This window comes from Marmota marmota, unplaced genomic scaffold (genome assembly GCF_001458135.2).
Source record: "Marmota marmota marmota unplaced genomic scaffold, marMar, whole genome shotgun sequence".
In the NCBI taxonomy this organism is placed as follows: Eukaryota; Metazoa; Chordata; class Mammalia; order Rodentia; family Sciuridae; genus Marmota; species Marmota marmota.
The window spans coordinates 32309976-32324790 of record NW_025999982.1 but is presented as its reverse complement, the minus strand read 5'-3'; the positions used below and the strand labels follow the sequence as shown (position 1 = coordinate 32324790).

Genomic DNA, 14815 nt, shown 5'->3' with positions numbered 1-14815 from the left:
CCAAAAAAGAAACTGAGAATACTGGGAGGTAGCTGAGACCTGGTAGGTAGGAGATAGGATGTTGCTCTAAACAGTGACTTTAGATAAGTCACTTGGCATCTCTAAGCCTCACAATTATACAACAAACAGGATCTTGTCTTCTTTTAGTTCCCAATAGTTATGATTTAAATTTCTTTGTTATTTGCAAACAGCAAAAGAACACAACACACACACACACACACACACACACACACACCACTATCAGTAAAAATGAGATACAGAAAAACATGTAGCTTAACCATTACACAATAATCAATCTTAATAATGAAGAGGAAAACAAAGTATGGATTATTTTTGAGATAGCAAAATGGAGAAGAATTTACACATGTGAAGAAAAGAAGTAAATTAAGAAAAATGGAGGAAGAATACCTATTAATAGCAGTAGATGGAAAATGAAGCAAAAGGAAAGAGAAGGGTAAGAGAAAGTGATTATCTGAAAAATGTGGGGAAAAAGTTCATTCATAGATAAAACTTGTGAAATACTTCAAATTAACTTAATTACCTGATTGTTTGTCCTTTAAAGCCGTTTTACACATTTCAATGCGGGCAGAATGATAAGGAACATAGCGATCTTGTAAAGATCCCACCAACACAACATTTTTGAAATAATGAAGCCCTAGGAATAGAAAACAATTACAATGCAATAATTCAACTAGATTTAAAAGAACTTTTTAGTACCATATTAAGTAACCAAAAATAAATTTCTTTTCTCAGTATACTAAGTTCATAACTTTTTTTATACCTTACGGATCTTTTCTTCAAATTTCCATATTTTTCTCTACAGAAAGCAAACTTCATTATATATAGTCTTTGTGTGATAGTAGAAGTGTGTGTTTGCACTGAGAGCAAGGACTGTAATGAGGTGGTAGGGGAGAAATTAATACATGAAGACTAAAGTTCTATAGGAAGTATATTATGACATTCTTGTCTTCTAGAGGATATTCTTTAATATTTAGAGATATTTCCAAAGAAACAAAATTACATTCTTCCATAAAAACAAACACCCTATTTAAGATCATTTAAAGCTGACTATTTCATCCCATATTTATTCATGTCTATTAGTGTCTATTATTATTCATATTGTTATTTGACTATATCAGGAGAACATATGCTTTGATTTTTCACTGATACCAATAATGGGTGTCATGATTCATCCACAGACTTTTGTTAGATCCCTCTTCTTTTTCTTTTCTTTCTTTCTTCTTTCTTTTTTTTTTTTTAAAGTAAACTAGGTGAATTTAGAGCTTAGGACCTTGGGTTACTTTGCTGGTCAATTCATTAGATACTAAAACCATATTCTTGACCTCTTTAGTACCAGGAATATTTTCCTTTTGCTATTTAGCTTGGACTGGTAAATAAAATTTTATGTGACTATTAAGTAATGGCAATTCATTAGAATTGGGCTGTGTATGAAATTTTATTCTGGAATGTTCTAGAGTAAAACTTTGGTACTTTATGCCCACTGAAATTTAGACTCTTAGACATTGGCCAATTGTGGAAACTACTATGGATTCTGAATATAGGAGGCCTATGTAGAAGTGCTCGCAAGGATCCTAAGTGCGATAAACTGTGGACCCACACAAAGAGGCAGGTGAGCAAGTGAGACTGTATTAAACTATCTATCTATGCCCCAAATAAGGCCATCCTCCCTTTTTCTTAATGAGATGATAATACTTTTTTTTGTGTGTATGACAATTTGAAAAAAATCTATTCAAGAGATGTAAGTGAAATCATCAAATATCTGTAAAGGAATTAATTACATGTATTTAAGAAAAAAACGATATTTTTCCTTTTCATTGTCACATTTTATGAAACAAACTTTTGTCAATGTTTAGAAATCCATGCCTTTATCAGCACTGGTGCCACTTGTCTTAGTAGCATCCACATATCTTCCAACTGATAGATATTACACCTTAGATAATCCAAGTCTCTCCACGTTGTAGAAGTTTTTTGCATAGCTTCAAAAAACCTAATTTCCAGATCTCAACCTGCACATAAACTCTTATCTAAAAATGACTTGTTCTTCTCCTACTTTATTAAACAAAAGTATTTTTTCAGCCAACTTCAGTTTTATTAAGGTATATGACCCCAGGGAATAAAAGTTTCTGGGGAACCAAGCAAAGTATGAAGTCTTAACTTCTTTCTGATCAAAATTAAGTTTGATTTGTCTGACTTACAATAAAAAATGGCTTTGCCAGTTGGCCCTTACTCTACACATTTTCCATAAACTGAGAGTTAAATCTGTAACTCTAATGAGCTCGGCTGTGGCTTTACATTTTTATGAAAATAGTTAAAGTATACATATACACACACACTAGAAAATATATTCTTTACAACTACTGAAATGAATAGAAAAAATTTTGAGCATCACCTGATGAGTATAAGGGGTTACATATTTTTCAAAATTCTTTTAAGGGGGAAATATGCCAAAAAATGTGAAAACTGCTGTCAATAGTTCATTATCTTCACTTGTATCCAAGCTCTTTTAGGCACTGTACTTTCTGAATGTGAGAATAACACCATTACTGAAATTTTATCCCAAGTTGCATGAAAGCAGTTATATACCACTTGCACCACTGACTTTTTTCATTTGTTTAAAAAGTATACCATGACATTCTCCACAAAGGGATATGCCACAATATCAGGAATGCCAGTCACATCATAATCCACAGGGATAACACTACTTGGAGCAGTATACCATATACATTGTAGCAGCCTTGTTCACCAGTGTGCATTTTGCACTTTTTTAAATGACTACCTATCCCAACCACTGTCATTTTCTATTCCCTCTTTACTCCTAAGTAGTTTATGGTTTTGCCTTCTATTTCAGTGAGAATATACTAGAACCAAAAGAGAAATTCCATATACTTCCCTCTATAGCACGTAATAACCTGTCATACCTGTATCTTCATGTTCCACTTTTCCTCTTGTTTCTACCAACAAACTGTCTATTCTTCCATCTAAAGCTAGCCCTTTAATACATATACTTGATCTCAATCTCTCTTGACTAAAGACATGACTCTAGCAGCTGTACCTTTCTTCTTTTGCATCATTTTCTCTTTTCTACGGATCATCACATCAATATATATCTCCCATCTTAAAAAAAGTATCAATTAATGAATCTGTCCTTGGACCTTGTACTCCTCTGCAATTACTAATCCAATACCTAGCACTGCTCTATAGCAAGATTCTTCAGGAATTCTGTCTGCCTTCTCTTCTTTTTCTCCTATTCTTTACTTAACTTACTCAAAGAATTCTTATATTGTGTAGAAATTGCTCTTTCAAACTCATCAATTACCTAGACATGGCTAAAAATCTAAAACTTAATTCTTAAGTCTCATCTTATTTGACCAAATCTTAATTGTCAGTAGCCTAAATCTGCATTCAAAAAAATAGTGGTTTTCAGGTCAATATGTGTGTCTCAAACAAGTCAAAATAAAGTGAGAGATCATTTTGTATCAGGGATTTTTAAAGCAATTTGAATATGATAGCTCTTTTTTTCTTAGGGATAGTTTGGGTGTGGGGAACCTTACCTTGCTTTTAGGCATATATGATACTTCTCCTTTACGGAACGCACTTACCTAATTTTAATTATCTAATTATCATTTTTATATCTGACTCTGAATTTCAGGTCTGCATCTCTTGCCAAATAATTTGTCATGAAACTTTGTGTCACTCTTTATTTAAAAATATTTTTAATTGTAGATGGACACAATACCTTTATTATTGTATTTATTTTTATGTGGTGTAAGGACTGAACTCAGTGCCTAACATGGGTGAGGCAAGCACTTTACCAGCCCCGAATTCACTATTCTAAATACCAAATTCTACTTCTAAACTTTTGCTTGTTATCTTGACTTCTTTATTTTTATGTCTATCATCATTCTAGTAAAATACATAATATTGATCATCTTTAATTTCTAATTCCTCTCCATCTAATAAGTCATCAATTTTGCTGGCTCCATCTATATGATGTCTTTTTCTTTCCACCTTCACTGCCAGGTTGAAAGAGTATTCCTGAACTTATGATGAGAAATAAACTACGCATTTGCTTGCATGACTAAGAAAAGGGGGGGGGGGGCATTTCTTTGACTAGAATAGCCTAGCTAAATCTACATATATATTTCACTTGGCTTTTTTTTTTTTTTTTGTATCTGGGTTTGACCCCAGGGTTGCTCAACCACCGAGACACATCCCTTGCCCTTTTTTATTTTGAAACAGGGTCTTGCTAACTTGCTCAGGGCCTCATTATGTTGCTGAAGCTTGCTCTGAACTTTCAATCCTTCTGCCTCAGCCTCCTAAGCCTCTGGAATTGTAGGCTTCTGCCAATACACCCCAGCCCTGGCTTCGGTTTGTATAAATTGTAATCATTTCTGTAGGTTTAGTAGACAAACAATCAAGCTGCTGCTTCTGAGTCTGATCAGATTACATAAAATTAAATTTTTCTTTTAAAACCTTTGCTTATTTTTAATGTGGGCTTGACTGCTAGTAACAAGATTGCTTTCTCCTCCTACCAAAATTACTCTCATTCTCACTACTACTAATTTTTCTCCTGAAATTTTTATTTTATTTTATACACTACTTTTAGATTAAGTTTTAATTTTTGGATGTAGAATTTAACTGATTTCAATACAATATTTTAGAAAATTCCACATCTATGATAAAATTTAAACCACAATTTAAAAAAGTGACTACATATTTGTCAGTTAAAAGTATCAGATTAAGCTTTTAAACTATAAAGAATATACCTTTCTTCAAAAGTGATCACTATTGTTGCCCTAATATTTACAGGATAAAGTCCATTCAATTTACCTAAGTACTCTCTAACTTCAAAATCTGGCTTTAAATTTCAGTGGTAATTAGGAGCTTACAAGAGATGGTTCTAGTTCAGGGGAAAGACTGGGGATCAGAAGATTTATTAGTTTAGGCTTACAATGTTCTACTTTGAGAATATTATTTTATTTCAGCTCATTATGGAAACTAATGTTACTGAATATAAACAAATCAGCAGGTTCAAGAACTTTCTATGGTATGCAGTAATGGTGGGTAGATCCACAAACTGAAATCCTCAGCATTCTCATATAACTGGGCAGGGCTAAATTAGACCCCAGATGAGACCCCCCTGTTGGGAGCAATCTGTAACCCTTGGTTGGTGTATTGGCTTTCCTCACAATGGTTTCCCCCATTGTACTTTAAAATATAATAATTTGCTATGAATGCCCTGATATGAAAAAAGATGATTAAGATTAGGTTAAACTATAGTGTTCTGTATTTAAGGAAGTTATGTAAAATGTTATCAGTTTCTCTCCAAATAATTAAAAACAAAAATATATTTGTGCTTGGTGTCTGACACTCTAGTAGGCTCTCAAATATATGGTGACTAACCAATCAATGGGTTAGACTTTCAACGTTATTTACGAGGTCCTGAAGCCTTAGTTTCTAAAGGGTCATGAATAGATGACACATAACTGGTCCTCTCCTATTCCCCTTATTTTTATTTAAAATTTTTTTTTTTTAGTTGTAGTTGGACACAATATCTTTATTTATTTTTATGTGTGTTGAGGATTGAACCCATTGCCTTACACATGTGAGGCGGGAGCTCTACCAATGAGCTATAGCCCCAGCCCCTGCTTCTTATTTTTAGAATTCAAGTCATTTCATTGGGTAGTTTTCTCTACTTTAAAAAGTGTCCCCCTTTACTACTTTCTCTTGCCCGTCCCTATTAGACAGCTACCAGTTGTGTATATCATTCTAAACTCCTTTCTACATGTACACAAGATTTTTTTGACTGACTGTAGACTAGGGATCAAACTCAGGGTCTTATGTATGCTATACAAGCATTCTGAGCCACACTCCCAGCCAAGTTTATTTTTAATTTTTAAGGTATAAGTGGGTTTATAGTATATATACATCCACTATTTTGTGTCTTGATTTTTTTCACTTAATCTTTAAGAACAGCTTTTCATGTTCATACAAACATAGGTACCTCTCTCTCTTTTAATGATTATTTTGGTATCTCCATGATTAAATTTCTATATCTCTTACTGATCTACTAATGGACATATAGGTCTCTCTCTCTCTCTCTCTCTCTCACACACACACACACACACACACCAATGAACAGCCTTTATCTACTTGTATGGGACTTTTTAAAAATGTATTTTTAGTTGTCAATGGACCTTTATTTTATTTATTGATATGTGGTGCTGAGAATCAAACCCAGTGCCTCACACATGCTAGGCAAGTGCTCTACCACTGAGCCATAACCCCAGCCCTTGTATGGGATTTTTGTAGGAAAAGTTCCTAAAGGGGAATAGCTGAGTCCATACTTAAAATTCTGATAAATGTACTCCCCACCAAAGCCATATAATTTTCCCTTGCAGCATTAGCATATAAAGGTGCCTATTTCTTCACATACTCATTAGTACTGGATATCATCTTTCAAATCTTCACCAATAGGCAAAAATAATTATTATTCAAATGTACATTTTCCTCATTATTTAAAGTTAAAATAAACCTTTTGTTTATTGACTTTTTTTTTTTTTTTAGTGCTTGCCTCTTTTGCCATTTTTTTCTGTTGAGTTATTATGATACGTAGTAGGAACAGTAGTATACATTTAGGCATAAACATCATCATGTCACCCTCAAATATATACTATATGAATTAATTATCCATTTGCCAGATTACATGATCATTATAACTTCTTTATAAATACCCCACTGATCAAATTTTATTTCTTTAGCTTACTCCATAGAAATAATAGTCATGATATTTTTCCAAATAAAATTATATTAAATATAATTTGTTTAAAAATAGCTCTTTGCAGGAATATGATATGCTTCTTCAGAGAAACAATACTCAGTCTGGGAATTAATGCTGAAGACTGAGCGCCTAGAGGGCGAAGCCTGTGTCTTTGGGCCACTGGTCTAGGTGGCTCAGTGGAAGGATACAAATCAATAACAATGAGATCAGAGGATTTCTAAGATACCTTTTCACTCTCAGATTTCACAATGATAAAATATATAAAAAATTCAGATACTGACATAAATACACTGTTGCCATAGTTGTAAATGTGACTTCAAAGACAATACTGTACCTTAAAAATTTTAAACTCAGTATCAATTATAACAGTTTTTCAACAAAAATGTATTAATATTGTGCTTTTGCATAGAAAGATTTTTTTTTTTTTTTTAATATTAGACAAGACAAGGACCACATTAGTTAAATACACTATGGCCCTTTTTGATTCTTTTGGTTTTAATTTCTTATCTGGCAGTTGGGTAAAGTAGAGCAGAAACTCATAGTGAACCATGGCAGTCCCCAGAGTTGCAATACTGGTAGGTTTTATGGAAGTATTTCATCTTAGTTGAAACCCAGCTAGTAAACATAGGAACCATATATTCTAAGTTCTCTTCTATGCCTCTACCTTGATTCCTGGTCAACTGGCCTGTGGATTAGTACTTCACTCAGCCCCTGAAGTGAAGTGGCTAGTTGTTTGTTGAAAAGTCACCTTTAACTTGGAAGATTGTGACAAGATTTCCCTAACTATAGAATGAGATAATTTAACTAGAAAACTTTCTAAGTATTCTGTTACTTTTCAAAATTGCAAAAGAGGTTAAAGTAAATCTTCTGTATTTCCCGGGACTATATTAAAACACAATTCATGTAAAAACACCTTAATGGCAACTTTCATCTTCATTCTTTTTTTAAAAAAATTTTTTGTAGTTGCCTTTATTTTGTTTATTTTTATGTGGTGCTAAGGATTGAACCCAGCACCTCACACATGCTAGGCAAGTGCTCTGCCACTGAGCTTCAGCCCAACCCCCTCATCTTCATTCTTAGCTTTCCTTCCTGATAACTTTGGCCACTCTTCTAATAAGTTTTAAAGCAACTGATATTGAGTCATTTTATGTTTATTACTCTCTAGAATTGGCTAAAGAAGTGGTTCTAAACTTGTGCTTTTGCACCCCAAGGAACATTCAGCAGTGTCTAATGACAGTTTTGGTTGTCACAACTGAGGGAAAAAGGTGTATTCTGTTGACATATAGAGAGTACAGGCTGCTAAACATTCTTACAATGCACGTGATAATCCTTGATAACAAAGAACTATCCAGCCCAGAATGGTAATAGTGATAAGGCTCAGTAAACCTTTTTTTTAAATGGATATATTCTAAACAATATTAAATATTTCTTATTTTTACTCATTTATTTTAAATACACTTCTAAAAATTTGTTTTCCAAAACAATGTTAGCTGTTGCTGATTCTTTCATGCATTTTCAAAAACAAAATGTTTTTTATAAATTAAAAAAATGATGATTATTATTAAACAACTTTAACATTCTGGAAAAAATTATCTTGTGCCATAGTAGCGCGGCAGGAGAATTCCTTAATTGCTGTACTTTACTTGTCAGAATTCAACAGCTGGTAAGGAGATTCTAAATAGAATCCTTTAGGAAGATCTTAAAATAAGGATATTTTTGCTTTTGAAATTTTAACAATAAATACATTCTTATTTAGCTATTTTTGAGCCCTAATTATGGAATGTTAAAGATTGTCCATGACATCTCTCTGCTCTAATAGGATAATCCTGACTACTTCAATACCAGTGCCACCTAATCCATATATTTTACCTTCATCATCATGCTAGATTTTTTTATCTTCTTCTTTCCCCTGATATTCAATGCTGAAATTCTAATATGCCATATTTATACTGTGTAAATCATGTACATATTTTATCAGCAATTTGTAGAATGTCACTGGGTTTATTTTGGGTCAAATGTTGCTATAAAAATGTAACTAATGCTTATAATTATACTGCCTTAATCAAAAAAGATAATTTCCTTTTAAGAGTACCTTTTCTGTAAACCTGTACCAGATTTGTTGTGTTCATAAAACAAACATGGCAATATCATATGTAATATATGATTTTTATAGAAAAGCATATTTCTCAATGGTTTTAAGTCATACATTTTTTAGGCTTTTAAATTGCTTTCTTCATTTAAAAATAATGAACATCTTTCAATAAAGAAAAGGTATTAACTACTGATACTCTGCAGAAGAAAAGATTGTTTCAAAAGCAAGACCCACAGGAAAGACTTTCTTTAAATAAAAAAGAGAACAAGATAAAACCTGATTTTTTTTTTAAAGAGAGAGAGAGAGAGAGAGAGAGAGAGAGAGAATTTTAATATTTATTTTTTAGTTATTGGCAGACACAACATTTTTGTTTTTGTATGTGGTGCTAAGGATCGAACCCGGGCTGCACGCATTCCAGGCAAGCGTGCTACCGCTTGAACCACATCCCCAGCCCCTGAATTTTTTTTATTTAGAGAATTTTAAGCTTTTCCAAGAGCATAGAAATGGGCTATTCAGAAGAACCTGAAGCAATAAGCAGATTAAGGAATCTGAGACTTGTTAACTTTAGCAGAATAAAATATGAAAGAGAAATGATCATTTTGTTTTAAAACATGAAAAAAGGTTATTAGTAAATTAGTTAAGTGTTCTCTTCCTTTGCTCTGTTTTCCTGATTTATGTTTTTGATGTCAATCTATAATTTCTATTTTATAGCTGCTCTTCAGGTATAGCAAATTTCTAGAAATTAACTACTCATTTCTAACAACATACTAGATAACAACAACAATAACAACAAAAAGAAAGTTCAAAAGACTTGCTTTGACCCTTCTAATAATATTATAATTTATAAGTTAATAAATAGTTGTTGATATTTAAAATTGCAATTAGGAGCAGCATCTAAAGTTCTTGAAGGTACACATCACTAGCTTATCAAACAAGACAGTTTACTAGCTTTATGACCTCAGGTAAGTCACTCAATCTTTGCAAAATGGGAATGAAAATATTCCTACCTCAGAGGTAATATTTATAATTTACTTAATTGGTGACTAGAACAGATAAGTGCTACATGTGTGTTAGATATTAGTTTTCATACACACACACACACACACACACACTTTTTTTTTTTTTTTAAAGATGGGGTCTCACTTTGGGCTCAAATAATCCTCCTGCCTAAGCCTCATAATAGCTCAGAATACAGATGCCTGCCATCACTTCTGGTTCAATTTTAACTACATTATAGTATTTAACTAATTTATTAGTTATGACTGTTAGATCATAGAATTCTTTAATATGATTTTCCAATGGGGATAATAATTCACTTTACGTATACACTAATATTTGAGTGCAAGAAGAACTCTTAAAACATAAAAAATAATTTTAATAAGTTATTTCAAAATTTTCGTAGCCAGTAATATTTAGATAAACCTACTTTTCAGAGTTTTCAGAGTTTCTGCTAAAAAATTTCCTATAATATATACTGTTAATGTGAAAGACAATTTTCATGACCCAAAGCACTAGTATTATTTAATTCCAGCATCTCTTTATTTAGAGCTGTTTTTACTATCTAACATTTAAGATTCATATTCTACAGAGTACTAATCACTTCACATGCATTATCTTATTTCAGCTTTTAATAATCTTGTGAGGTGGTACTTTTAGTTCCATTTACCAATGGGAAAACAGAACTTTATTTAGATTAAGTAACCCATCAATATTTGAGCTATAACTAATACCTATGTGTGAAGTCCAACTTTGCCTCTTAACCAGTCTCAGGTAGAGAAGTAAATCTTATCTATATTATAAGGCAAGTACAAATTAAAAACTTAAACCAATCCTTAAGAAATAATTCAAGTACAAATAAAATACTGGCATATCACATACAAAAACATATTAAGAAGATAGTGCACCATGATCAAGTGGGGTTCACTCCAGGGATGCAAGGCTGGTTCGACATACAAAAATCAATAAACATAATTAATTACATCAATAGACTTAACTACAAGAATCATATAATCATCTTAATAGATGCAAGAAAAAGCATTTGACAAAATTCAGCACCCATTCATGTTCAAAACACTAGAAAAACTAGGGACATTAGGAATATACCTCAACATTGTAAAAGCTGTATATACTAAACCCAAGGCCAGCATCATTCTAAATGGAGAAAAATTGAAAGTATTTCCTCGTTTACCACTTCTATTCAACATAATCCTGGAAATCCTAGGAAGAGCAATTAGACAGAAGAAAGAAATTCAGGGATACAAATGGAAGGGAAGAACTCAAACTATCCTTATTTGCTGATGACATGATTCTATATTTAGAAGACCCCAAAACTCCACCAGAACTCATAAATGAATTCAGGAAAGTAGCAGGATATAAAATTAACACCCACAAATCAGTTGCATTCCTATACGTCCATGATAAATCAACAGAAAGAGAAATTAGGAAAGCTATCCCATTTACAATGGCTTAAAAAAAAAAGAAAAAAGAAATTGGGAATCAATCTAACAAAAGAGATGAAAAACTTCTACAATGAAAATTATAGAACACTAAAGAAAGAAACTGAAGACCTTAGAAGATAAAAAGATCTCCCAAGTTCTTGGATAGGCACAATTAATATTGTCAAAATGGCCATCCTACCAAAAGTGCTACACAGATTTAATGCAATTCCTATTAAAATTCCAATAATCTTCATACAAATAGAAGAAGCAGTGATGATAATACTACAAAAAACAGAGATAATATAAACAATCTCAGAATGTTAGAGGCAAATACATCAAAGATGACCTTAAGGTGTTAGAAACCAATAATTTAGAGGATAGAACATCATTTTGAGAAGGACAAAAGAGCTAGGCACAGTGGTGCAAGTCTATAATCCCAGCTACCTGGGAGGCTGAGGCAGGAGGACAGCAAGCTTGAGACCCTTGGCAACTTAGTGAGAATATGTCTCAAAGTAAAATTAAAAATAAATTGTGGGTTGGGGGGCTGGGTAGAAGTCTAACTCAGTGACAGATTATTTGCTAAGCATGTGTAAGGCCCTATAGTGCTTCTGTCGTGCCCTCCTCAAAAAAAGAATAGGTAGCAAAAGAAGACAATATGTTCAGTTTTAGATGTCCAGAGGCAAATGGAATTCATTAATTAGGTTAGTTCCAGAGACATAAGATTTGGGATATAAAAGTATAATGGAGAACTCTGAGAATAGATAAACATTAAGTGAGAAAAGGCATCAAGAAAAACTTTTGACAGCAGGTGGTATTTGAGTTAAATTTTATAAGATGAGGAGTTTTAGGTTAAAAAAGATGGGCAAACATATGAGTGGAAATAGAGGTGGAAAACACATGGGTGAATACAATGAGATACAGTTTAGAACATGCATGAAACGAATAGAACAATGGGTTTACAGGGGAATAAGATACAAAGCAAGCAAGAGAATCAGGAACCATATTATGATGGATGTGATGCCTTTATTCTTTTTTTTTTTTTTAGAGAGAGAGAGAGAGAGAGAGAATTTTTAATATTTATTTTTTAGTTTTCGGCGGACACAACATCTTTGTTTGTATGTGATGCTGAGGATCAAACCCGGGCTGCACACATGCCAGGCGAGCGCGCTACCGCTTGAGCCACATCCCCAGCCTTGCCTTTATTCTTGAAATCTGACTTCATCCTGAATGTTACAAAGCACCAGGAAGGATTTTGAAACAGGACTAATAAATATTCTGATTTAATTTTTAGGAGTTAATTTTATCTAGCGAGGAAATGAGATTAGATAAAAGGGAACATATAAGAGGTAGGTAACCAGTTTAGGGCTAAAGCAATAATCTAAGTAACAGTGATGATGGTTGAACTAAGGTAGAAACAAAGAAAAGGAAGAAAACTACCCATTAGCTACTAAGAAAGCTGAAAGTTTTCAGCTTGACAACACCACAGATGTGTGGGGATGAGTGAGAAAGAGGAATCTAAGGCAAATTCAAAGTGGTAACTTAAGAAGGAATAACTATTAATAGTTCAGTTTCTGACATTTGTTAGAAATGCTTGATAGTCCTGAAGCAGAAAGACAGAAAAATATATGAAAGTTCATAAAAGGGGTTGAGGATTGGGATGGGGAACAACTAGAAGGACAGGAGGGCTAGGACAAGAAAGGTTTTGTTAAAAAAAATATAGATTAACTAAGCTGGCATTGAATTAACAATGCTACAATTTTTAGGATAATTTAAAAGTAACTATACAGTAGAGCTCATAAAAGATAAATATAATTACATGAAAAACAGAAAAACTGCTCTTACCAACTACTTAGTTTCAGTTTTGAGTCTGTTATATCATTATTATGAAATTATAGTAGAATGTAACTTTTTTAATCACCAGGAAAACATGTTGATAATTTATTTGCTAAAGGTTTATTTAGAAAAAATTTTCATGTGCACGTTTTCCAAACTTATTACATACTTACCTGCTTTATTACTAAGCTTATATAAAAAAGTCTGGCGAGGGTCTGCATGATCTCGACAAGTCAGTTGCAAAAGAGAACCTGACTTTTTCCATTTCTGCATAAACCAGAGACCTAGAGAGGTATATAAGAAATATGAGTATAAAGGGAAATATACAGTAACATATGCCAGTGTTATTAATTTGAACTAAGGTAGAAGCATATGTGAATACGTACTCACTTCAAAAATAATACCCCTCAAACTAATATTTTGTTGCTTAATAAAAATATTTGTAAAATATTTCCATTTTCTGATAACAAATATAAACATATACATGTATAGGTTAACTATGGGTTAATGATGGTTAAAGGAGAGTTTCTATCCCATTCAGTAATGAAACAGATAAATAGCATATGAAGAACAAATTTGGAGAAACAGTACCTTTAGATATATTAGATTAAGTTATAAATAGTAGAGGGAGAAAAACTGCAAACACAGCAAAATAGAAACAAATGGCTAAGCACCAAGTTTGTAGTCTATTGATTATTATCGTTAAGTTACAGTAAACAAACTAACTACAAAAGGACATTTTTTGGTACTAGGGATTGAACTCAGGGGCACTCAAGTACTGAGTCACACTCCCAGCGCTATTTTGTATTTTATTTAGAAACAGGGTTATCACTGGCTCTAGAGCCTCTATGTTGCTGAGGCTGGCTTTGAACTCAAGATTCTCCTACCTCAGACTCTAGAGCCGCTGGGATTACAGGCAGGCTACACCACACCCAGCAGAACCAACTTTTAAAAGTGAGCAATTGGTTCATGTTTTCTAATGACAGCTGAATGTAATTTGTTTCATATTTAATTGTACTTCTTTATTATCAATAGCACATATTTAAATGCATCTTCCCTTTATAGAAATTAAATAAAATCTTAATAATTCTGGAACTAATATTATAGATTATGAAATATTCACTTCCATGTTCATTGCTTCTCACAAGGGAATGGAGGAAGAAAAAGGGAAATAACTCTTTAACTGGTTAAATCTAATAGTATTTCTGGGAAAGAGTTTATTGAAAAAAAATTAAAAGTACCACATCCAATTCATGCTACATTCTATTTTGTGTTATTTAAGGATCTCATTTTTCTCACACCCTGTTTTTGAAACTACAAATATACAATTGGCTACAAAATTCAACTACAAATTGAAATTACCAATTTGAATTGGGATACAAGGGAAGCTGGTATGATTTGTCAATAAAAGTTGGAAAAGAAAACAGAAATAAAGATTTGGGGAACTAATGAAAATAGGCAATGAAATCTAGTTTCTTGAAAGAAATCAATTACTAAACAACTATAAACCATTAAAAAAAAATCAACAGGCAAATTAAGCACCAGGTAGTTCACAATGAGAATATTTATACTAGTTAAAAATTAAGGTCTTAATTTTCATTTAATTTCTTTAGAACTTTTGATTAACTTTATATATATATATATATATAT

The 14815-nt window shown here is 32.5% G+C and overlaps 1 protein-coding gene across 14 annotated transcripts in view; it reads right to left on the bottom strand.

The window, feature by feature from the left end:
- Positions 1 to 14815, bottom strand: part of Fam135a (family with sequence similarity 135 member A) — a 114832-nt gene that overhangs the window by 2934 nt on the left and 97083 nt on the right. For all 14 annotated transcript variants that reach the window (XM_048805617.1, XM_015487898.2, XM_048805619.1 and 11 more), the window contains 2 exons: positions 13339 to 13449; positions 542 to 655 (listed from right to left, as the gene is read on the bottom strand). In XM_048805617.1, the coding sequence (XP_048661574.1) occupies positions 542 to 655; positions 13339 to 13449 (225 nt within the window). The remainder of the gene's footprint in view (positions 1 to 541; positions 656 to 13338; positions 13450 to 14815) is intronic.